At 40.9% G+C, this 23166-nt stretch overlaps 1 protein-coding gene across 2 annotated transcripts in view; it reads left to right on the top strand.

Moving 5' to 3' along the window:
- COG4 (component of oligomeric golgi complex 4) overlaps nucleotides 1–22962 on the top strand; it is a 114178-nt gene extending 91216 nt beyond the window's left edge. For both annotated transcript variants that reach the window (XM_053702261.1, XM_053702271.1), the window contains exons 17-19: nucleotides 19997–20098; nucleotides 20690–20818; nucleotides 22382–22962. In XM_053702261.1, the coding sequence (XP_053558236.1) occupies nucleotides 19997–20098; nucleotides 20690–20818; nucleotides 22382–22516 (366 nt within the window). In that variant the 3' untranslated portion in view covers nucleotides 22517–22962. The remainder of the gene's footprint in view (nucleotides 1–19996; nucleotides 20099–20689; nucleotides 20819–22381) is intronic.
- The last annotated feature ends 204 nt before the right edge of the window (nucleotides 22963–23166 follow it).

Here is a 23166-nt window from a genome sequence, read left to right as displayed (position 1 = left end):
GCGAAAGCCTGTCACCAGGAAAATCTATCATAAGATAAGGTGTAAATATCTTCATTGGTGTGAATCCAAGGGTTACTCATGGAGTAAGGTCAGGATTCCTAGGATATTATCTTTTCTCCAAGATGGATTGGAGAAGGGTTTGTCAGCAAGTTCCTTAAAGGGACAGATTTCTGCTCTGTCTATTCTTTTGCACAAACGTCTGGCTGAGGTTCCAGACGTGCAGGCGTTTTGTCAGGCTTTAGTCAGAATTAAGCCTGTGTTTAAACCTGTTGCTCCGCCTTGGAGTTTAAATTTAGTTCTTAAGGTTCTTCAAGGGGTTCCGTTTGAACCTTTGCATTCCATAGATATTAAGCTCTTATCTTGGAAAGTTTTGTTTTTAGTAGCTATCTCCTCGGCTCGAAGAGTTTCGGAGTTATCTGCTTTACAATGTGATTCTCCTTATCTCATTTTTCATTCCGATAAGGTAGTGTTACGTACCAAACCTGGTTTTCTACCTAAGGTGGTATCTAATAAAAATATAAATCAGGAGATTGTTGTACCGTCACTGTGTCCTAATCCTTCTTCAAAGAAGGAACGTCTTTTTTACACAATCTTGACGTGGTTCGTGCTTTAAAGTTTTATTTACAAGCTACTAAAGATTTTCGTCAAACATCTCCATTGTTTGTTGTCTGGACAGAGGAGAGGCCAAAAGGCTTCGGCAACTTCTCTTTCTTTTTGGCTAAGGAGTATAATACGCTTAGCTTATGAGACTGCTGGCCAGCAGCCTCCTGAAAGGATTACAGCTCATTCTACTAGAGCGGTAGCTTCCACATGGGCTTTTAAGAATGAGGCTTCTGTTGAACAGATTTGTAAGGCGGCGACTTGGTCTTCGCTTCATACCTTTTCAAAATTCTATAAATTTGATACTTTTGCTTCTTCAGAGGCTATTTTTGGGAGAAAGGTTTTGCAGGCAGTGGTGCCTTCCGTTTAAGCACCTGCCTTGTCCCTCCCTTCATCCGTGTCCTATAGCTTTGGTATTGGTATCCCACAAGTAATGGATGATCCGTGGACTGGATACACCTTACAAGAGAAAACAAAATTTATGCTTACCTGATCAATTTATTTCTCTTGTGGTGTATCCAGTCCACGGCCCGCCCTGTCATTTTAAGGCAGGTGTGTTTTATTTTTAAACTACAGTCACCACTGCACCCTATGGTTTCTCCTTTCTCTTGCTTGTCTTCGGTCGAATGACTGGTAGTGGCAGTTAGAGGAGGAGCTATATAGACAGCTCTGCTGTGGGTGATCCTCTTGCAGCTTCCTGTTGGGAAGGAGAATATCCCACAAGTAATGGATGATCCGTGGACTGGATACACCACAAGAGAAATAAATTTATCAGGTAAGCATAAATTTTGTTGTTTACTCCTGGAGGCCAATCATTTTTGTATCAACATACATATTATATGTATCCTCTGTGAGTGACCAACTAGCATTACACAGGTGCATTCTAGATAATTTTTTCATCTGAGTTTCAGCTAGTTTTAACTGTATGTGTGTGTGTGCGTGAGTACTAGTCCTGCTGGACTACCATATATACTTTTTTCTCCCAATAAAGTTATTTAGTGTAAATGGGTATGTCTGTGATGTTTTATAATATCTAAATCTTTTGCTCTGAATTGAAGTATATTTCTACAGTGGGCTCTAAGTATTGAAACAGTCCAGTAACCAGCAGTCTTTTTCTCTCTGCTGCAAATCTTTTTTGCATCCTCCTGTACATTCAAATGTTGAAGCACTTGAAACTGATGCAGCATAGCTGTAAAAAGCTGACTAGAAAATATTACCTGAACATCTCTATATAAAAAAGGAATATGTTTACCTCTAAATTTCCTAAGTATTTACACCCCACTATAAAGAGACTTTAAGCAGCCAATCAGGATGCTTGTCCCATGACAAGCTGGGGAGTGTGCATCTGGCATGTGCAGGCACAGTCATGTTATTTCTCCAACATAGGTGTGTCCGGTCCACGGCGTCATCCTTACTTGTGGGATATTCTCTTCCCCAACAGGAAATGGCAAAGAGCCCAGCAAAGCTGGTCACATGATCCCTCCTAGGCTCCGCCTACCCCAGTCATTCTCTTTGCCGTTGCACAGGCAACATCTCCACGGAGATGGCTAAGAGTTTTTTGGTGTTTAAATGTAGTTTTTATTCTTCAATCAAGTGTTTGTTATTTTAAAATAGTGCTGGTATGTACTATTTACTCTGAAACAGAAAAGAGAAGAAGATTTCTGTTTGTAAGAGGAAGATGATTTTAGCAAACGTTACTAAAATCGATTGCTGTTTCCACACAGGACTGTTGAGATGAAGTAACTTCAGTTGGGGGAAGCAGTTGGCAGACTTTTCTGCCTGAGGTATGACTGGCCACATTTCTAACAAGACTTTGTAATGCTGGAAGGCTGTCATTTTCCCTATGGGGACCGGTAAGCCATTTTCTTAGATTAAGTAAAAGAATAAAGGGCTTTATAAGGGTTTAAAAAACTGGTAGACATTTTTTTTCTGGGCTAAAACGATTACTTTGCTAAGCATATTTGGCAGATTATAACTCTTTATAGTTATTATAATCTTGGGGATTGTTGTTAAAAAAACGGCAGGCACTGTATGGACACCTTTTTCAGATGGGGGCCTTCTCTAGTCATAGGCAGAGCCTCATTTTCGCGCCACTAATGCGCAGTTGTTTTTGGAAAGCAAGGCATGCAGATGCATGTGTGAGGAGCTAAGAACCACTGAAAAAGCTTATAGAAGGCGTCATTTGGTATCGTATTCCCCTCTGGGCTTGGTTGGGTCTCAGCAAAGCAGATTCCTGGGACTGTATAGGGGTTAAATGTAAAAACGGCTCCGGTTCCGTTATTTTAAGGGTTAAAGCTTTCAAATTTGGTGTGCAATACTTTTAAGGCTTTAAGACACTGTGGTGAAATTTTGGTGAACTTTGAACAATTGCTTCATGCTTTTTCGCATATTCAGTAATAAAGTGTGTTCTGTTTAAAATTTAAAGTGACAGTAACGGTTTTATTTTAAAACGTTTTTTGTGCTTTGTTGACAAGTTTAAGCCTGTTTAACATGTCTGAACCATCAGATAAGCGATGTTCTATATGTATGAAAGCCAATGTGTCTCCCCATTTAAATATATGTGATAATTGTGACATAGTGTCCAAACAAAGTAGGGACAATAATGCCACAGATAATAATAGTGCCTAAGATGATTCTTCAGATGAGGGGAGTAAGCATGGTACTGCATCACCCCCTTCTGTGTCTACACCAGTTTTGCCCACACAAGAGGCCCCTAGTACATCTAGTGCGCCAATACTTATTACCATGCAACAATTAACGGCTGTTATGGATAATTCTATTGCAAATATTTTATCTAAAATGCCTACTTATCAGAGAAAGCGCGATTGCTCTGTTTTAAACACTGAAGAGCAAGAGGACGCTGATGATAACATTTCTGACATACCCTCACACCAATCTGAAGGGGCCAGGAGGGAGGTTTTGTCTGAGGGAGAAATTTCAGATTCAGGAAAAATTTCTCAACAAGCTGAACCTGATGTTGTAACATTTAAATTTAAATTAGAACATCTCCGCGCACTGCTTAAGGAGGTATTATCTACTCTGGATGATTGTGACAATTTGGTCATTCCAGAGAAATTATGTAAGATGGACAAGTTCCTAGAGGTTCCGGTGCCCCCCGATGTTTTTCCTATACCCAAGCGGGTGGCGGACATAGTAAATAAGGAATGGGAAAGGCCCGGCATACCTTTTGTTCCTCCCCCTATATTTAAGAAATTATTTCCTATAGTCGACCCCAGAAAGGACTTATGGCAGACAGTCCCTAAGGTCGAGGGGGCGGTCTCTACTCTAAACAAACGCACTACTATTCCCATAGAAGATAGTTGTGCTTTCAAAGATCCTATGGATAAAAAATTGGAGGGTTTGCTTAAAAAGATGTTTGTTCAGCAAGGTTACCTTCTACAACCAATTTCATGCATTGTTCCTGTCACTACGGCAGCGTGTTTCTGGTTCGAAGAACTAGAAAAGTCGCTCAATAAAGACTCTTCGTATGAGGAGGTTATGGACAGAGTTCAAGCACTTAAATTGGCTAACTCTTTTATTCTAGATGCCGCTTTGCAATTAGCTAGATTAGCGGCGAAAAATTCAGGGTTTGCTATCGTGGCGCGCAGAGCGCTTTGGCTAAAGTCTTGGTCAGCGGATGTGTCTTCCAAGACAAAATTGCTTAACATCCCTTTCAAGGGCAAAACACTGTTTGGTCCTGATTTGAAAGAGATTATTTCAGACATCACCGGGGGAAAGGGTCACGCCCTTCCTCAGGATAGGTCTTTTAAGGCTAGAAATAAGCCTAATTTTCGTCCCTTTCGCAGAAACGGACCAGCCTCTACTTCTACATCCTCTAAGCAAGAGGGTAATACTTCTCAACCCAAACCAGCCTGGAGACCGATGCAAGGCTGGAACAAGGGTAAGCAGGCCAAGAAGCCTGCCACTGCTACCAAAACAGCATGAAGGGATGGCCCCCGATCCGGGACCGGATCTGGTGGGGGGCAGACTTTCTCTCTTTGCTCAGGCCTGGGCAAGAGATGTTCAGGATCCTTGGGCACTAGAAATAGTTTCTCAAGGTTATCTCCTGGAATTCAAGGAACTACCCCCAAGGGGAAGGTTCCACAGGTCTCAATTATCTTCAAACCAAATAAAAAGACAGGCATTCTTACATTGTGTAGAAGACCTGTTAAAGATGGGAGTAATTCATCCAGTTCCAATAGGAGAACAAGGGATGGGGTTTTACTCCAACCTGTTCATAGTTCCCAAAAAAGAGGGAACATTCAGACCAATTTTAGATCTCAAGATCCTAAACAAATTTCTCAGGGTTCCATCGTTCAAAATGGAAACCATTCGAACGATCCTTCCTACCATCCAGGAAGGTCAATTTATGACCACGGTGGATTTAAAGGATGCGTACCTATATATTCCTATCCACAAGGAACATCATCAGTTCCTAAGGTTCGCTTTTCTGGACAAGCATTACCAGTTTGTGGCACTTCCATTCGGATTAACCACTGCTCCGAGAATTTTCACAAAGGTACTAGGGTCCCTTCTAGCGGTTCTAAGACCAAGGGGCATTGCAGTAGTACCGTACTTGGACGACATCCTGATTCAAGCGTCGTCTCTGTCAAAAGCAAAGGCTCATACGGACATCGTCCTAGCCTTTCTCAGATCTCACGGATGGAAAGTGAACATAGAAAAAAGTTCTCTTTCCCCGTCAACAAGAGTTCCCTTCTTGGGAACAATAATAGACTCCTTAGAAAATGAGGTCAGAGGTCAGAAAATCAAAAACTTCTAAGTTCTTGTCAAGTACTTCATTCTGTTCTTCGTCCTTCCATAGCGCAGTGCATGGAAGTAATAGGATTGATGGTTGCAGCAATGGACATAGTTCCTTTTGCACGAATTCATCTAAGGCCATTACAACTGTGCATGCTCAGACAGTGGAATGGGGATTATACAGACTTGTCTCCGACGATTCAAGTAGATCAAAGGACCAGAGATTCACTCCGTTGGTGGCTTATCCTGGACAACCTGTCACAGGGAATGAGCTTCCGCAGACCAGAGTGGGTCATTGTCACGACCGACGCCAGTCTGGTGGGCTGGGGCGCGGTCTGGGAACCCCTGAAAGCTCAGGGTCTATGGTCTCGGGAAGAATCTCTTCTCCCGATAAACATTCTGGAACTGAGAGCGATATTCAATGCTCTCAAAGCTTGGCCTCATCTAGCAAAGGCCAAATTCATAAGGTTTCAATCAGACAACATGACGACAGTTGCATATATCAACCATCAGGGGGGAACAAGGAGTTCCCTGGCGATGGAGGAAGTGACCAAGATAATTCAATGGGCGGAGGATCACTCCTGCCACTTGTCTGCAATCCACATCCCAGGAGTGGAAAATTGGGAAGCGGATTTTCTGAGTCGTCAGACATTCCATCCGGGGGAGTGGGAACTCCATCCGGAAATCTTTGCCCAAATAACTCGATTATGGGGCATTCCAGACATGGATCTGATGGCCTCTCGTCAGAACTTCAAGGTTCCTTGTTACGGGTCCAGATCCAGGGATCCCAAGGCGACTCTAGTAGATGCACTAGTAGCACCTTGGACCTTCAACCTAGCTTATGTATTCCCACCGTTTCCTCTCATTCCCAGGCTGGTAGCCAGGATCAATCAGGAGAGGGCTTCGGTGATCTTGATAGCTCCTGCGTGGCCACGCAGGACTTGGTATGCAGACCTGGTGAATATGTCATCGGCTCCACCATGGAAGCTACCTTTGAGACAGGACCTTCTTGTTCAAGGTCCATTCGAACATCCGAATCTGGTTTCCCTCCAACTGACTGCTTGGAGATTGAACCCTTGATTTTATCAAAGCGTGGGTTTTCAGATTCTGTAATAGATACTCTGATTCAGGCTAGAAAGCCTGTAACTAGAAAAATTTACCATAAGATATGGAAAAAATATATCTGTTGGTGTGAATCTAAAGGATTCCCATGGAACAAGATAAAAATTCCTAAGATTCTATCCTTTCTACAAGAAGGTTTGGAGAAAGGATTATCTGCAAATTCTCTGAAGGGACAGATCTCTGCGTTATCTGTTTTACTTCACAAAAGGCTGGCAGCTGTGCCAGACGTTCAAGCGTTTGTTCAGGCTCTGGTTAGAATCAAGCCTGTTTACAGACCTTTGACTCCTCCCTGGAGTCTTAATCTAGTTCTTTCAGTTCTTCAAGGGGTTCCGTTTGAACCCTTACATTCCGTAGATATTAAGTTATTATCTTGGAAAGTTTTGTTTTTGGTTGCAATTTCTTCTGCTAGAAGAGTTTCTGAGTTATCTGCTCTGCAGTGTTCTCCGTCCTATCTGGTGTTCCATGCAGATAAGGTGGTTTTGCGTACTAAGCCTGGTTTTCTTCCGAAAGTTGTTTCCAACAAGAATATTAACCAGGAGATAGTTGTACCTTCTTTGTGTCCGAATCCAGTTTCAAAGAAGGAACGTTTGTTACACAATTTGGACGTAGTCCGTGCTCTAAAATTCTATTTAGAGGCCACTAAAGATTTCAGACAAACATCTTCTTTGTTTGTTGTTTATTCTGGTAAAAGGAGAGGTCAAAAAGCAACTTCTACCTCTCTTTCTTTTTGGCTTAAAAGCATTATCCGATTGGCTTATGAGACTGCCGGACGGCAGCCTCCTGAAAGAATCACAGCTCATTCCACTAGGGCTGTGGCTTCCACATGGGCCTTCAAGAACGAGGCTTCTGTTGACCAGATATGTAAGGCAGCGACTTGGTCTTCACTGCACACTTTTGCCAAATTTTACAAATTTGATACTTTTGCTTCTTCAGAGGCTATTTTTGGGAGAAAGGTTTTGCAAGCCGTGGTGCCTTCCATTTAGGTGACCTGATTTGCTCCCTCCCTTCATCCGTGTCCTAAAGCTTTGGTATTGGTTCCCACAAGTAAGGATGACGCCGTGGACCGGACACACCTATGTTGGAGAAAACAGAATTTATGCTTACCTGATAAATTACTTTCTCCAACGGTGTGTCCGGTCCACGGCCCGCCCTGGTTTTTTTAATCAGGTCTGATGAATTATTTTCTCTAACTACAGTCACCACGGTATCATATGGTTTCTCCTATGCATATTTCCTCCTGTACGTCGGTCGAATGACTGGGGTAGGCGGAGCCTAGGAGGGATCATGTGACCAGCTTTGCTGGGCTCTTTGCCATTTCCTGTTGGGGAAGAGAATATCCCACAAGTAAGGATGACGCCGTGGACCGGACACACCGTTGGAGAAAGTAATTTATCAGGTAAGCATAAATTCTGTTTTTTCCTATTCAGTTTAATTAAGTTCTATGAAACCTCATGAGATTTCAATGCTGATTGGCTATTGTTTTTTTGGGGGGGGGTTCAACTTCAGCTGGACAACAGCTGAAGTATAACAGTTTTCACAGCACTTACTCTAGTGAGCTGAAGAAATGTTGAGGTAAAATATCTTCCTTTTTTACATAGAGATGCTTAGGTGATATTTTCTTGTCTGCTTTTTAAGGTTATGCTTAATCACTTTCAAGTGATTTAGCATAGGAGTATTATGTCCCTTTAAACAGTTTTACACTGGGAGTTTCTCTTTGCTTTTTTGAGGTTACATGGAAGAATCATATGGACATACATCTGCTTTTTAAATAACACAGTGCACAGTGTTGTATACTTTTTTTCATTTCTTATTGTCACATTGTTTAAAGTCACAGCACTGTAATATATTATAATTTTTATTAAAAAAAATATGACAGTGCCTGCACTTGCCAGATGCACACTTCCCTACAAGTCCTGGGACTAGTATCCTGATTGACTGCTTAGAGTTCCTTTACAATGGGGTGTGAATATTTAGGAAAGTTTGAGGTAAATTTCCTTTATTACATAGAGATGTTCAGGAGATATTTATAGCTATGCTGCATCACTTTCAAATGCTTCAACATGTGGGTATCATGTCCTTTTCCTTCTTAATATTGGAAGCGTCCACAGCTGCATTCCTTACTTGTGGGAAATACTTAACCTGGCCACAAAGAGGAGACAAAGACACCCCAGCCAAAGGCTTAAATACCTCCCCCACTTCCTCATAACCCCAGCCATTCTTTGCCTTTCATCACAGGAGGTTGGCAGAGAAGTGTAAGAAGATTTCGGAGTAGACTCTTATGGAGGGTAGTACTCTTCGAGATGGGACTGGAGTTTTAAGTAGTCCTTTCAGCCTCTTAGTGAGAGCATGGATGAAAGTCCGGAGATGCAGGGAGAGTCTTTCTGCGAAACCATCCCGACTCATATTAACAGATCCATAAACAATCAGCGTTGACGAGTTTCACTGCCTGCTTTCTTCACTCAAATCCATGTCAGAAGCAACGCTACTATCTGTCAAACTTGAAGGACCGTGTTACTGTTCTACGGCATCAATTCTGGTAAGATTGTTTCATTTTTTTATACATGTATGATAACGCAAGAAGACAGGGTCACAGTGTGACTCCTTTTATCTGTATAGAATCAAGGGTTAATATCTCCTGAGGGGGATTATTGAACAGTGGGGAATAATCTTATGTTTATTTGATTTTATGCTGCTTTTATGTGTGAGATGTTATGGAATATACAGGTTTCACTTTCACTTTGAGAGCTGTGCAGCTTACAAGCTTGGCATGCTTTCTTTCATGTAATTAGCAAGAGTCCATGAGCTAGTGACGTATGGGATATACATTCCTACCAGGAGGGGCAAAGTTTCCCAAACCTTAAAATGCCTATAAATACACCCCTCACCACACCCACAATTCAGTTTTACAAACTTTGCCTCCGATGGAGGTGGTGAAGTAAGTTTGTGCTAGATTCTACGTTGATATGCGCTCCGCAGCAAGTTGGAGCCCGGTTTTCCTCTCAGCGTGCAGTGAATGTCAGAGGGATGTGAGGAGAGTATTGCCTATTTGAATGCAGTGATCTCCTTCTACGGGGTCTATTTCATAGGTTCTCTGTTATCGGTCGTAGAGATTCATCTCTTACCTCCCTTTTCAGATCGACGATATACTCTTATATATACCATTACCTCTACTGATTCTCGTTTCAGTACTGGTTTGGCTTTCTACAAACATGTAGATGAGTGTCCTGGGGTAAGTAAATCTTATTTTCTGTGACACTCTAAGCTATGGTTGGGCACTTTATTTATAAAGTTCTAAATATATGTATTCAAACATTTATTTGCCTTGACTCAGAATGTTCAACTTTCCTTATTTTTCAGACAGTCAGTTTCATATTTGGGATAAATGCATTTGTTTCAATCATTTTTTCTTACCTTAAAAATTTTTGACTTTTTCCCTGTGGGCTGTTAGGCTCGCGGGGGCAGAAAATACTTTTTTTCTGTTTCCGGCGTCATACGTGTCGCCGGAAGTTGCGTCATTTTTTGACGTTTTTTTGCGTCAAAAATGTCGGCGTTCCGGATGTGGCGTCATTTTTGGCGCCAAAAGCATTTAGGCGCCAAATAATGTGGGCGTCTTTTTTGGCGCTAAAAAATATGGGCGTCATTTTTGTCTCCACATTATTTAAGTCTCATTATTTATTGCTTCTGGTTGCTAGAAGCTTGTTCACTGGCATTTTTTTCCCATTCCTGAAACTGTCATTTAAGGAATTTGATCAATTTTGCTTTATATGTTGTTTTTTTCTTTTACATATTGCAAGATGTTCCACGTTGCAACTGAGTCAGAAGATACTTCAGGAAAATCACTGCACAGTGCTGGAGCTACCAAGCTAAGTGTATCTGCTATAAACTTTTGGTATCTGTTTCTCCAGCTGTTATTTGTATTGCATGTCATGTCAAACTTATTAATGCAGATAAAATTTCCTTTAGTACTGTTACATTACCTGTTGCTGTTCCGTCAACATCTAATTTTCAGAGTGTTCCTGATAACATAAGAGATTTTATTTTTTAAATCCATTAAGAAGGCTATGTCTGTTATTTCTCCTTCTAGTATACATAAAGGTCTTTTAAAACTTCTCTTTTTTCAGATGAATTTTTAAATGAACATCATCATTCTGATACTGATAATGGTTCTTCTGGTTCAGAGGTTTCTGTCTCAGAGGTTGATGCTGATAAATCTTTGTATTTGTTCAAGATGGAATTTATTCGTTCTTTACTTAAAGAAGTGTTATTTGCATTAGAAATAGAGGATTCTGGTCCTCTTGATACTAAATGTAAACGTTTAAATAAGGTTTTTAAATATCCTGTAGTTATTCCAGTAGTGTTTTATCTCCCTGATGCTATTTCTGAAGTAATTTCCAGGGAATGGAATAATTTGGGTAATTTATTTACTCCTTCTAGACGTTTAAGCAAATTATATCCTGTGCCATCTGACAGATTAGAGTTTTTTGGGACAAAAATCCCTAAGGTTATGGGGCTGTCTCTACTCCTGCTAATGTACTACTATTCCTACGGCAGATAGTACTTAATTTAAGGATCCTTTAGATAGGAAAATTGAATACTTTCTAAGAAAAGCTTCCTTATGTTCAGGTAATCTTCTTAGACCTGCTATATTTTTAGCGGATGTTGCTGCAGCTTCAACTTTTTGGTTAGAAGCTTTAGCGCAACAAGTAACAGATCATAATTTTATAGCATTATTATTATTCTATAACATGCTAATAATTTTATTGGTGATACCATCTTTTGATATCATTAGAGTTGATGTCAGGTATATGTCTCTAGCTATTTTAGCTAGAAAAGCTTTATGGATTAAACTTGGAATGCTGACATGTCTTCTAAGTCAACTTTGCTTTCCCTTTCTTTCCAGGGTAAATAATAATTTTCGTTCCTTTCCTCACAACAAGGAACAAAAGCCTGATCCTTTATCCTCAGGAGCGGTATCAGTTTGGAAACTATTTCCAGTTTGGAATATATCCAAGCCTTATAGAAACCTATAGCCAGCTCCTAAGTACCTATGAAGGTGCGGCCCTTATTCCAGCTCAGCTGGTATGGGGCAGATTACGTTTTCTTCAAAGAAATTTGGATCAATTCCGTTCTTAATCTCTGGTTTCAGAAACATTGTTTCAGAAAGGTACAGAATTGGCTTCAAGTTAAGGCCTCCTGCTAAGAGATTCTTTTCTTTCCCGTGTCCCAGTTAACACAGCAAAGGCTCAGCATTTCTGAAATGTGTTTCAGATCTAGAGTTGGCTGGAGTATTTATGCCAGTTCCAGTTCTGGAACAGGGGCTGGGGTTTTATTTTATCTCTTCATTGTACCAAAGAAGGTCAATTCCTTCAGACCAGTTCCGGATCTATCATTATTGAATCGTTATGTTAGGATACCAACATTCAAGATGGTTACTGTAGGACTATCCTGCCTTTTGTTTAGCAAGGGCATTATATGTCTACAATAAGATTTACAGGATGTGTATCTGCATATTCCGATTCATCCAGATCACTTTTAGTGTCTGAGATTCTCTTTTTAGACAAGCATTACCAGTTTTGTGGCTCTACCGTTTGGCCTAGCCTCAGTTCCAAGAATTTTTTTCAAAGGTTCTCGGTGCCCTTCTTTCTGTAATCAGAGAATAGGGTTTTGGTATTTCCTTATTTGGACGATATCTTGGTACTTGCTCAGTCTTCTCATTTTCGAAGAATCTCATACGAATCGACTTGTGTTGTTTCTTCAAGTTCATGGTTGGAGGATCAATTTACCAATCAGTTCATTGATTCCTCAGACAAGGGTAACCTTTTTAGGTTTCTAGATAAATTCAGTGTCTATGACTCTGTCCTTGTCAGACAGGAGAAGTTTAACATTGATATCAGCTTGTCAAAACCTTCAGTCACAATCATTCCCTTTGGTAGCCTTATGCATGGAAATGTTGGGTCTTAGGACTGCCGCATCAGATGCGATCTCCTTTGCTCGTTTTCACATGCGACCTCTTCAGCTCTGTATGCTGAACCAATGGTGCAGGGATTACTCAAAGATATCTCAATTAATATCTTTAAACCGATTTTACGACACTCTCTGACATGGTGGACAGATCACCATCGTTTAGTTCAGGGGGCTTCTTTGTTCTTCCGACCTGGACTATAATCTCAACAGATGCAAGTCTTACAGGTTGGGGAGCTGTGTGGGGGTATCTGACGGCACAAGGGGTTTGGGAATCTCAGGAGGTGAGATTTCCGATCAATATTTTGGAACTCCGTGCAATTTTCAGAGCTCTTCAGTCTTGGCCTCTTCTGAAGAGAGAGTTGTTCATTTGTTTTCAGATAGACAATGTCACAACTGTGGCATACATCATCATCAAGGAGGGACTCACAGTCCTCTGGCTATGAAAGAAGTATCTCGAATTTTGGTTTGGGCGGAATCCAGCTCCTGTCTAATCTCTGCGGTTCATATCCCAGGTATGGACAATTGGAAAGCGGATTATCTCAGTCGCCAAACGTTGCATCCGGGCGAATGGTCTCTTCACCCAGAGGTATTTCTTCAGATTGTTCAAATGTGGGAACTTCCAGAAATAGATCTGATGGCTTCTCATCTAAACAAGAAACTTCCCAGGTATCTGTCCAGATCCCGGGATCCTCAGGCGGAGGCAGTGGATGCATTATCACTTCCTTGGAAGTATCATCCTGCCTATATCTTTCCGCCTCTAGTTCTTCTTCCAAGAGTAATCTCCAAGATTCTGAAGGAATGCTCGTTTGTTCTGCTGGTAGCTCCGGCATGGCCTCACAGGTTTTGGTATGCGGATCTTGTCCGGATGGCCTCTTGCCAACCGTGGACTCTTCCGTTAAGACCAGACCTTTTGTCTCAAGGTCCTTTTTTCCATCAGGATCTGAAATCCTTAAATTTAAAGGTATGGAGAATGAACGCTTGATTCTTGGTCAAAGAGGTTTCTCTGACTCTGTGATTAATACTATGTTACAGGCTCGTAAATCTGTATCCAGAGAGATATATTATAGAGTCTGGAAGACTTATATTTCTTGGTGTCTTCCTCATCATTTTTCTTGGCATTCTTTTAGAATACCGAGAATATTACAGTTTCTTCAGGATGGTTTAGATAAGGGTTTGTCCGCAAGTTCCTTGAAAGGTCAAATCTCTGCTCTTTCTGTTCTTTTTCACAGAAAGATTGCTATTCTTCCTGATATTCATTGTTTTGTACAAGCTTTGGTTCGTATAACGCCTGTCATTAAGTCAATTTCTCCTCCTTGGAGTTTGAATTTGGTTCTGGGGGCTCTTCAAGCTCCTCCATTTGAACCTATGCATTCATTGGACATTAAATTACTTTCTTGGAAAGTTTTGTTCCTTTTGGCCATCTCTTCTGCCAGAAGAGTTTCTGAATTATCTGCTCTTTCTTGTGAGTCTCCTTTTCTGATTTTTCATCAGGATAAGGCGGTGTTGCGAACTTCTTTTGAATTTTTACCTAAGTTGTGAATTCCAACAACATTAGTAGAGACATTGTGGTTCCTTCATTATGTCCTAATCCTAAGAATTCTAAGGAGAAATCGTTGCATTCTTTGGATGTTATTAGAGCTTTGAAATATTATGTTGAAGCTACTAAGTCTTTCCGAAAGACTTCTAGTTTATTTGTTATCTTTTCCGGTTTTAGAAAGGCCAGAAAACTTCTGCCATTTCTTTGGCATCTTGGTTGAAATCTTTAATTCATCTTGCCTATGTTGAGTCGGGTAAGACTCCGCCTCATAGGATTACAGCTCATTCTACTAGGTCAGTTTCTACTTCCTGGGCGTTTAGGAATGAAGCTTCGGTTGATCAGATTTGCAAAGCAGCAACTTGGTCCTCTTTGCATACTTTTACCAAATTCTACCATTTTGTTGTATTTTCTTCTTCTGAAGCAGTTTTTGGTAGAAAAGTACTTCAGGCAGCGGTTTCAGTTTGAATCTTCTGCTTATGTTTTTCATTAAACTTTATTTTGGGTGTGGATTATTTTCAGCAGGAATTGGCTGTCTTTATTTTATCCCTCCCTCTCTAGTGACTCTTGTGTGGAAAGATCCACATCTTGGGTAGTCATTATCCCATACGTCACTAGCTCATGGACTCTTGCTAATTACATGAAAGAAAACATAATTTATGTAAGAACTTACCTGATAAATTCATTTCTTTCATATTAGCAAGAGTCCATGAGGCCCGCCCTTTTTTGTGGTGGTTATGATTTTTTTGTATAAAGCACAATTATTCCAATTCCTTATTTTATATGCTTTCGCACTTTTTTCTTATCACCCCACTTCTTGGCTATTCGTTAAACTGAATTGTGGGTGTGGTGAGGGGTGTATTTATAGGCATTTTAAGGTTTGGGAAACTTTGCCCCTCCTGGTAGGAATGTATATCCCATACGTCACTAGCTCATGGACTCTTGCTAATATGAAAGAAATGAATTTATCAGGTAAGTTCTTACATAAATTATGTTTTTTCTCATAGCAGAGATTGTCCTGCATTGTGCACCATGTGATTCATTCCCTCTTTCCTGACCGGGTGTCTATCAGAGAGGAGTCATAAATCTCTGTACTGTCTGGGTCATAGGAGGTGGTGAGTGCCCCAGCCATTGGGGTATAAAAGTGCCATTTTTTTTAATAAAATAAGATTGTTTTATTTCTATAGTTCTCCAGTTATTGCACTAGCTATGGAGGATTCTGTTACTTTGGAGGGTACTCCCTCTATTCCTAAAGAGTAATTCCTGTTTATATTGTGAGGAGGCCTTAGATCCGCCCTCTCAATTATGTTCCATATGCCTTGATAATGTGATAATATCAAACATGTTTGATACCACTGAGCCGTCCACCTCTGAGGAGTTGTCGTCCAGTGAGGTGCGTACCCTACATTCTTATCCCTCTACACATGCAGTTTCCCATAGCATTGCTGATCCCCCATCTGGAGGGGGCCTTTTGTTCACCAGACGTTACTGCGCAGTTCAGACGGCGGTGTCTGCGGCCTTTAATGCTTTACCTCACCCTGCTAAGCACAAGCGAAAGGTTACATATTGCACTCCTTCCCAGAGTACATTAGATAATTTATTGGATTTAACCGATAGGGTTATCCGAGGATGAAGTTTTTCTGAGACTTCAGAGTATGAACATTCTGGGTCGGAGTCTGCTGCCTCTAAACCTCTGGCTGCATAGGAACCAGACTTTAATTTTAGGAATTTGCGCTTTCTTCTAAAGGAAGTTTTTTGGCGAATTCAGAGGTTTCAGAGGCCAAATTGCCTGAAGAATCTTTGATTCATAAATTGGATAGAGTTTGAGGACACGGTGGTACCTTATCCTTCCCCGCTTCTCTTAGATGGCGAACATTATTAAGAATGAATGGGACAGGATTGGATTCCCCCTTTTTCCCCTCTTCTCCTTTTAAGAAATTGTCCCCGGTCCTGGACTCTCTAAGGAGTTGTGAGGTTCCGTCCCTAAAAGGGGATGGCGCTATCTTCACCCTTGCTAAACATACTACTATCCCGCTTGAGGATAGCTCTTCGTTTAAAGAGACCATGGATAAAAGATGGAGACTCTGTTAAGACTGTTGTTTCAATTTACGGGATATTTGTTTCAACCGGTGGAGGCTGTTGCCGCGGTCATGGTCTGCGGTTATGACTTCTAAGTCTAGAGGTCTTTCCCTCCCCTTTAGGGGAATGATTTTGTTTGGTCCAGGCCTGGACTCAATTATCTCCACAATCACAGGGGCAAGGGTGCCCTCCTACTGCAAGAGAATATGAACTAGTCTAAGGGACAATTTTCTTTCTGATAAAGCCCATGTCAGCAGTCCTCGGCTAGGCCAGAGCAAACCAAGAGATGCTGGAAGCCGGCACAGTCCTGGAATAAATCCAAGCAGAGCAAGAAGCCTGCCGAGTTTAAGTCGGCATGAATGGGCAGTCCCCGGTCCTCTTCTGGATCTTGTTGGGGGCAGACTGTCGCTCTTTTCAGTCACTTGGTTCAGGGAAGTGGAGGAGGTCATAGCTCAGGGTTACAAGAAGGGTTTCAAGTGTCAGCCACCCAAGGGCAGATTCCTCCTCTCCCTCCTGTCTTCCTGACCAGAAAGGAGGGAAGCCTTTCTGGGGTGCGTACAGGATCTGTCCTCTTAGGAGTTTTTGTCCTGGTGCCTATCGCTGTGAGAGGTTTGGGATATTATTTAAACCTTTTCGTGGTCCCAAAGGAGGGAACTTTCCTTCCAATTCTGGACCTAAAGTGCTTAAACAAGTTTTTAAATGTCCCCTCGTTCAAGATGGAGACAATAGGGTCCATTCTTCCCATTGTTCGAGAAGGGCAGTTCATGACCACGATAGATCTGAAGGATGCTCCCTTTACGTACCAATCCTCAAGGACCACTTCCAGTTCCTAAGGTTTGCGTTCCTGGACCAGCACTTCCAGTCTATTGCACTTCTGTTTGGTCTAGCCACGGCTCCAAGAAATTTTTCGAAGAGTGGACTATTCGGAATCTCTCCTCTGTCTTCTTCGATCCCATGGATGGAAGATAAATCTAGAGAGAGTTCGCTTCTATCAAGTACCAGGGTAGAATTCACGGGTACTATAATAGACTCCATAGACATGAGAATATTTCTAACCAGACCAGAGACGTTAAAAGCTAGCTTTAACATGTCTTGCCCTCCAGACCTCCTTAAGGCCATCTGTGACTCAGTGTATGGAGGTGATTGGTTTCATGGTATCCAGCAGGGACATAATTTCTTTTGCCAGGTTTCACCTCAGACTGTTGCAACTGCACATGCTAAAGTAGTGGAATGGTTATCATTCAGATCTGTCTCAACAGATTTCTCTGGACAACCAATCGAGAGAATCCCTCTCTTTGTGGTTTTGTCCGGATCACTTGTCCCGAGGGACGTCCGTCTTAAAGTCTATCCTGGGTGATTGTGACTACGGTTGCGAGTCTGTCAGGATGGGGAGCTGTTTGGGGTGCCAGGAAGGCACAGGGCCTGTGGACTCAGGAGGAAAGCTCCCTCCCGATCTCATTTTGGATCTTCGGGCAATATACAATGCTCTGAAGGCTTGGCCTCTGCTGGGTTCGCCCTAGTTTATCTGATTCCAATCAGACAATATAACCTTGGTGGCTTACATCATCCATCAGGGGGGAACGAGAAGCTCCCTAGCTATGAGGGAAGTATCTCGGATTCTGAAGTGGGCGGAGACCAACATTTGTTCGCTTTCAGCAATCCACATTCCTGGTGTGGACAAATGTGAAACGGATTTCCTCAGCAGACAATCCTTTCATCCGGGGAAATGGTCTCTCCATCCCGAGTGTTTGAGGAGATTTGCCAAAGGAAGATCTTATGACGTCTCAATACCAAGCGACCCAGATATGGGTTGAGGTACAGGGATCCTCAGGCGGAAATAGCAGATGCATTAGCGGAGCCTTGGAGGTTCAATCCAATTTATCTTTTCCACCCTTTTACACTACTTCCAAGTGTAGTGGCTCGAATGAACCAGGCGTCAGTGATACTGATTGCTCCGTCTTGGCCGTGAAGGATATGGTTTGCGGATCTAGTGGGGATGTCATCATCTCTGTGGAAGTTACCTTGTCGCAGGGATCTGTTGACCAAGGTCTTTTTGTTCATTATTGTCTAGATTCTCTGAGGCTGACTGCGTGGAGATTGAACACTTAGTCCTTGCGAAGAGAGGGTTTTCTGAGAGTTATTTTTACTCTCATTCAAGCTTGTAAGCTGGTTGCTTGTCGCATCTATCATAGGGACATATTTCGGCCCTGTCTGGGTTATTGCACAAGAGGTTCTCTGAGCTTCCAGATGTACAGTCATTCGTTAAGGCTCTGCTAGGATCAGACCTGTGTTTATATCTAATCCTCCTCCTTGGAGTTTAAGTCTTGTTCTTAAAGTTTTGCAATGAGCTCCGTTAGAGCCTATGCATGAAGTAGACATTAAATTGTTGTCTTGGAAGGTTCCATTCTACTGGCTATTGCTCCTGCGTGCAGATTGCTGCCTTGCAAAGTGTCCCTCCTTATATGTCTTTCCATGCTGATAAGGCTGTTCTATGAACCAAGTTATGTATTCTTCCTAAGGTTGCGTCAATAGCAACATCAATCAAGAGATTGTGGTTCCTTTCTTATGTCCTAATCCTTCTTCGTCGAAGGAAAGTTTACAACTTAATTCTGGATGTGATTTGTGCCTTAAAGTTCTATCTTCAGGCCACAAAGGAATTTAGGCAAACTTCTTTCTCTGTTTGTTCTCTTTTCCGGGAAGCGTAGGGGTCAGAGGGACTCTTCGACTTCCTTATTTTTTTGGCTGAGGAGTGTCATCCGTTTAGCATAGAGACAGTGGGACATAAGCCTCCTCTGAGGATTACGGCTCATTTTACGAGAGCAGTGGTTTCCTCTTGGGTCTTCAAAAAGGAGGCCTCTATGGATCAGATTTGTAAGGCGGCTACCTGGTCCTCCTTACATACTTTTTCCAAATTTTACAAGTTTGATGTTTATGCTTCTGCTGAAGCAGCCTTCGGGAGAGAGGTTTTGCAGGCTGTGGTGCCCTCAGATTAGGGTCGGCCTCTCTTTTTTCCCTCCCGTTAGCATTCCGTGTACTCTAGAGCTTGAGTATATGTTTCCCACAAGTAAGGAATGCAGCTGTGGACTCTTCCCATATTAAGAAGGAAAACATAAATTATGCTTGCCAGATAATTTTCTTTCCTTCTGTATGGGAAGAGTCTTTGTTCTCCAAAGGGCAGCCCTAAATTAAAATGTATTCTTCTGGCACCTTTTTTCACCCTGATATTTCTCCTACTGTTCCTTGTTCCCTCGGCAGAATGACTGGGGTTTTGAGGAAGTGGGGGAGTTATTTAAGCCTTTGGCTGGGGTGTCTTTGCCTCCACCTAGTGGCCAGGTTCAGTATTTCCCACAAGTAAGGAATGCAACTGTGGACTCTTCCCATACAGAAGGAAAGGAAATGATCTGGCAAGCATAATTTATGTTTTAACAAAGGATACCAAGAGAATAAAGCAAATATAATAATAGAAGTAAATTGAAAAAGTTAAATTTGCATTCTCTATCTGATTAATTAAATATAAAATTTAGGTTTCATGTCCCTTCGAATACCAATTTATCTTGTTGGTTTATTCTAGATTTTTGCCACAGCACATTCTCTGTTTTTGAGTACACTAACTTACCCACTATATGCACTCCCAAAATAACCCCACTTTTCTTAGGTACTGCTTTAAAAGCAGAGAATATGCTGCCAGGAAACTAAAAATTAACGCATTTTTACTAATATTAATATATTAATTTCTTCATATTTGAAGTGACTGCAAAAGACAATGCACATGCTAGTGCCTAGTCTCATCTTGACTCTTTTTTACACCTCTCTTTTTCTTCTCTTTCTTTTCTCTCTAGTTGGGAATGTGTCATTTAAATCTAAATATAAGCTATTTCCCCTTCTTACATCAAAATCCACTTTTTGCTGGTGGCAACCATCACTATTCTGTCTTTTCAGACTGGACTGTCCCCAGTTATCTATGAAAATCTTACCAGCTTATTGACCAGTCTGATCGCTATAGAGTTGGAGAAAGTGATTTTAAAGTCAACTTTCAGCAGGGTAAGAATGGAACCCAATGTATAATAAAGAGTACTGGTGAATTTCCGCTCTTAATATACTTAAGCTAAAAATGACTAAATTTAAATAACTAGGTTGAAGGGGCATAAAATTAAAAACTGGAATGCATATTAAGGCATTTTTCCAATACATTTGTATTAGCACAAAAAAAAATGCTCTGGTAAATAATATATGTTTACTGTGTGCTGAGCATATGTGCATATTTACTGTGCATCCTCATTTAATCAACATACCTGCTCAGAAGGTTGGCAGTGGCATGCTCTCTGTGCAGGTACATTGTTTGGTGCATGTACAATCTGTGCACATTAAAAGCAGTGGTTATACTTTATAATAAGCATTGTTGCTAATATGTGTGTATAGCAAAAAATGCTTTGCGTCAAAACTAAAATGCATTCATCCACATTTTAGTTTTGTGTTCTTTTAATTCATTTTCAATACATGATTTACATTTTTAGCTTGGTAGCTCACAATTTCAGCTAACAAATCCAAATTAAATAACCTTTAAAAATAATATAACAGAGTTCCTATTTTGGACCCTCATACAGCTGTTTTTAGTGTCTCATATGTTCACAGCTTGGTGGACTGCAGTTTGACAAGGAGCTGCGATCTCTTATTGCTTATCTCACCACGGTGACCACCTGGACTATAAGGGACAAATTTGCACGACTCTCACAAATGGGAACAATTCTCAACCTGGAGAGGGTGAGTTTTTTCTGTATATACAATCCTTAAGAGTGGCGTGCCTGTGTGTGTGTGTGTGTATATATATATATATATATATATATATATATACACACACCAATCCAATTCCAGCTGCACTCCCTAAGAGCATGCGAGCAACTGCCAGGGTGCTGCGTAACACATATAAGCCAAGTTCAATTATTCATACAGAATAAAAATGCTGCACTCACCGGTCTGAATAATATTGTCGTTTATTCACATCAATTCATCGTAGCACATATTACCCCCAGACGTTTCGGTACCGGGCTGGTACCTTTCTCCATGGGTAGATTCAGTGTCTCCAAAAAACAATCTCTAATAAACTAACACACCTATTCCCTATTTAAACTCTAAAACGTGCTCAAATAACCGGTCAGTCAAACCAATGTGATCTCGCTACGTAACTAATGCCGTGCATATATTATAAAAATACGAACGCATGGCTAATTACCATAACCACTCCTCTTGTGACGAACATCAAACTACGTCACCATCGGCTCTATTAGCTAAAGCGTAGATACGCCACGGACTGACTGATGTTCTAATTTAAAAAGACAAAACACACTTATTCTTTGCCAGTTAAAATAATGCAGATATTCCACTGGTATTTTACACAAGCCGCTAAATTAAGCAAGCTATTAAACTATGGCAGAAACTTTATTGGCGGAACTACAAGTTGAGGCTTCATGGATTTATTGTTACAGTCACTCCTAGAGGTTTAAATATCCAATTGGATTATAATGTGTTCATATAGCTGGTCTTGGCTATGATTGGACGATCTAGGTCACTTCTGGCAATATAAGGATACTAGGTTACCACCTCTGGAATTAATAAGGATGGCCACATTGCCATTTTCGATATATTACTCTCTTGGGGGGGCTCAACAAATGAGTGTGCTCTGCCAATAAAAGTTTCTGCCATATTACATTAGGCATGAAAGGATGTAGGTACTGTCAAGTTGAATAGCTAGCTTAATTTAGCGGCTTGTGTAACATACCAGTGGAATATCTGCATAATTTTAACTCACTAAGAATAAGTGTGTTTTGTCTTTTTAAATTAGAACATCCAGGGATCAGTCAGTCAGTGGCGTATCTACGCTTTAGCTAATAGAGCCGATGGTGACGTAGTTTGATGTTTGTCACTAGAGGAGTGGTTATGGTAATTAGCCATGCGCTTGTATTCTTATAATATATGCACGGCATTAGTGACATAGCGAGATCGCATTAGTTTGACTGACCGGATATTTGAGCACTTTTTAGGGTTTAAATAGGGAATAGGTGTGTTAGTTTATTAGAGATTGTTTTTTGGAGACACTGAATCTACCCATGGAGAAAGGTACCAGCCCGGTAGCAATTTGTAAAGAAACTCAGTGTGTGTGACTTTCCTCGTGTTGTATGTTTGATCCAGTGTAAAGGAATTCTAGTTTATCCTCTTAATCTATCAAAGCACCAAGTTACCGTAAAACTATTATATTGCTTAATAGCTGTGACTACATGTGGTTTCAATGTGTACCTCTAGACTTATTCTCATGTGCTGCCTCTACAGGTCACAGAAATCCTGGATTATTGGGGATCTAATTCCGGGCCCTTGACCTGGAGACTCAAACCTGCAGAAGTCAGGCAGGTATTAGCCCTACGAATTGACTTCCGCAGTGAAGACATCAAACGCCTAAGGTTGTAGATTGACAAGTGAATCTCTTGGATACAATCTTTTTCCTGAAATGCTTAACGGTTTATCAGTTTCTGGCTAGACAAGGTCAGATAAAATATAAACAATATTACCTGGGAGTAATTAGTCGGATGTCAAGAATAAGTAAGAAAACAGGGTGGAACATTTTCTGTGTTGGGTTTTATCTTGTGGCAGCTGTGAAAAAAGTCTTGACTCTGTGTCAAGTTTTATGTTTGTAAATAAAACAGAAATTTTGTAATTTATGTGAAAAATAATGTATAAATGTAGACCTATATTGATATTATGTTTAAAAATGCTGTTACTCAATAAGTGAAACAACTCCAGGAAAGCACTCACCTTTTGTAACACTATAAGAATGGAGTTAAAATCTTCTGAAAAATCAATGATGGAAAATAAATAATTATATAATAATTATATAAATCAGTTCACTACTTGTTGCCCATAGTTTTATGTCATAATTTGCTTCAGAGCATAATTATACCCAGTTGCTTCTAGTAAACTAATGCTATTCTCTCAGCCAAGGGACTAACATGTGTGTGCATATATATATATTTAAAAATGATTAAGGCCATGATAAAAGAATGTATTCACTCACTTTGGAAGCACTGATGCTTTAAAATATTGCTTATAATAAACATGCT

The sequence above is a fragment of the Bombina bombina genome, chromosome 1, assembly GCF_027579735.1.
Source record: "Bombina bombina isolate aBomBom1 chromosome 1, aBomBom1.pri, whole genome shotgun sequence".
In the NCBI taxonomy this organism is placed as follows: domain Eukaryota; kingdom Metazoa; phylum Chordata; class Amphibia; order Anura; family Bombinatoridae; genus Bombina; species Bombina bombina.
Note: the sequence above shows the minus strand (reverse complement) of the source record. Positions and strands in the feature narration are given on the sequence as shown.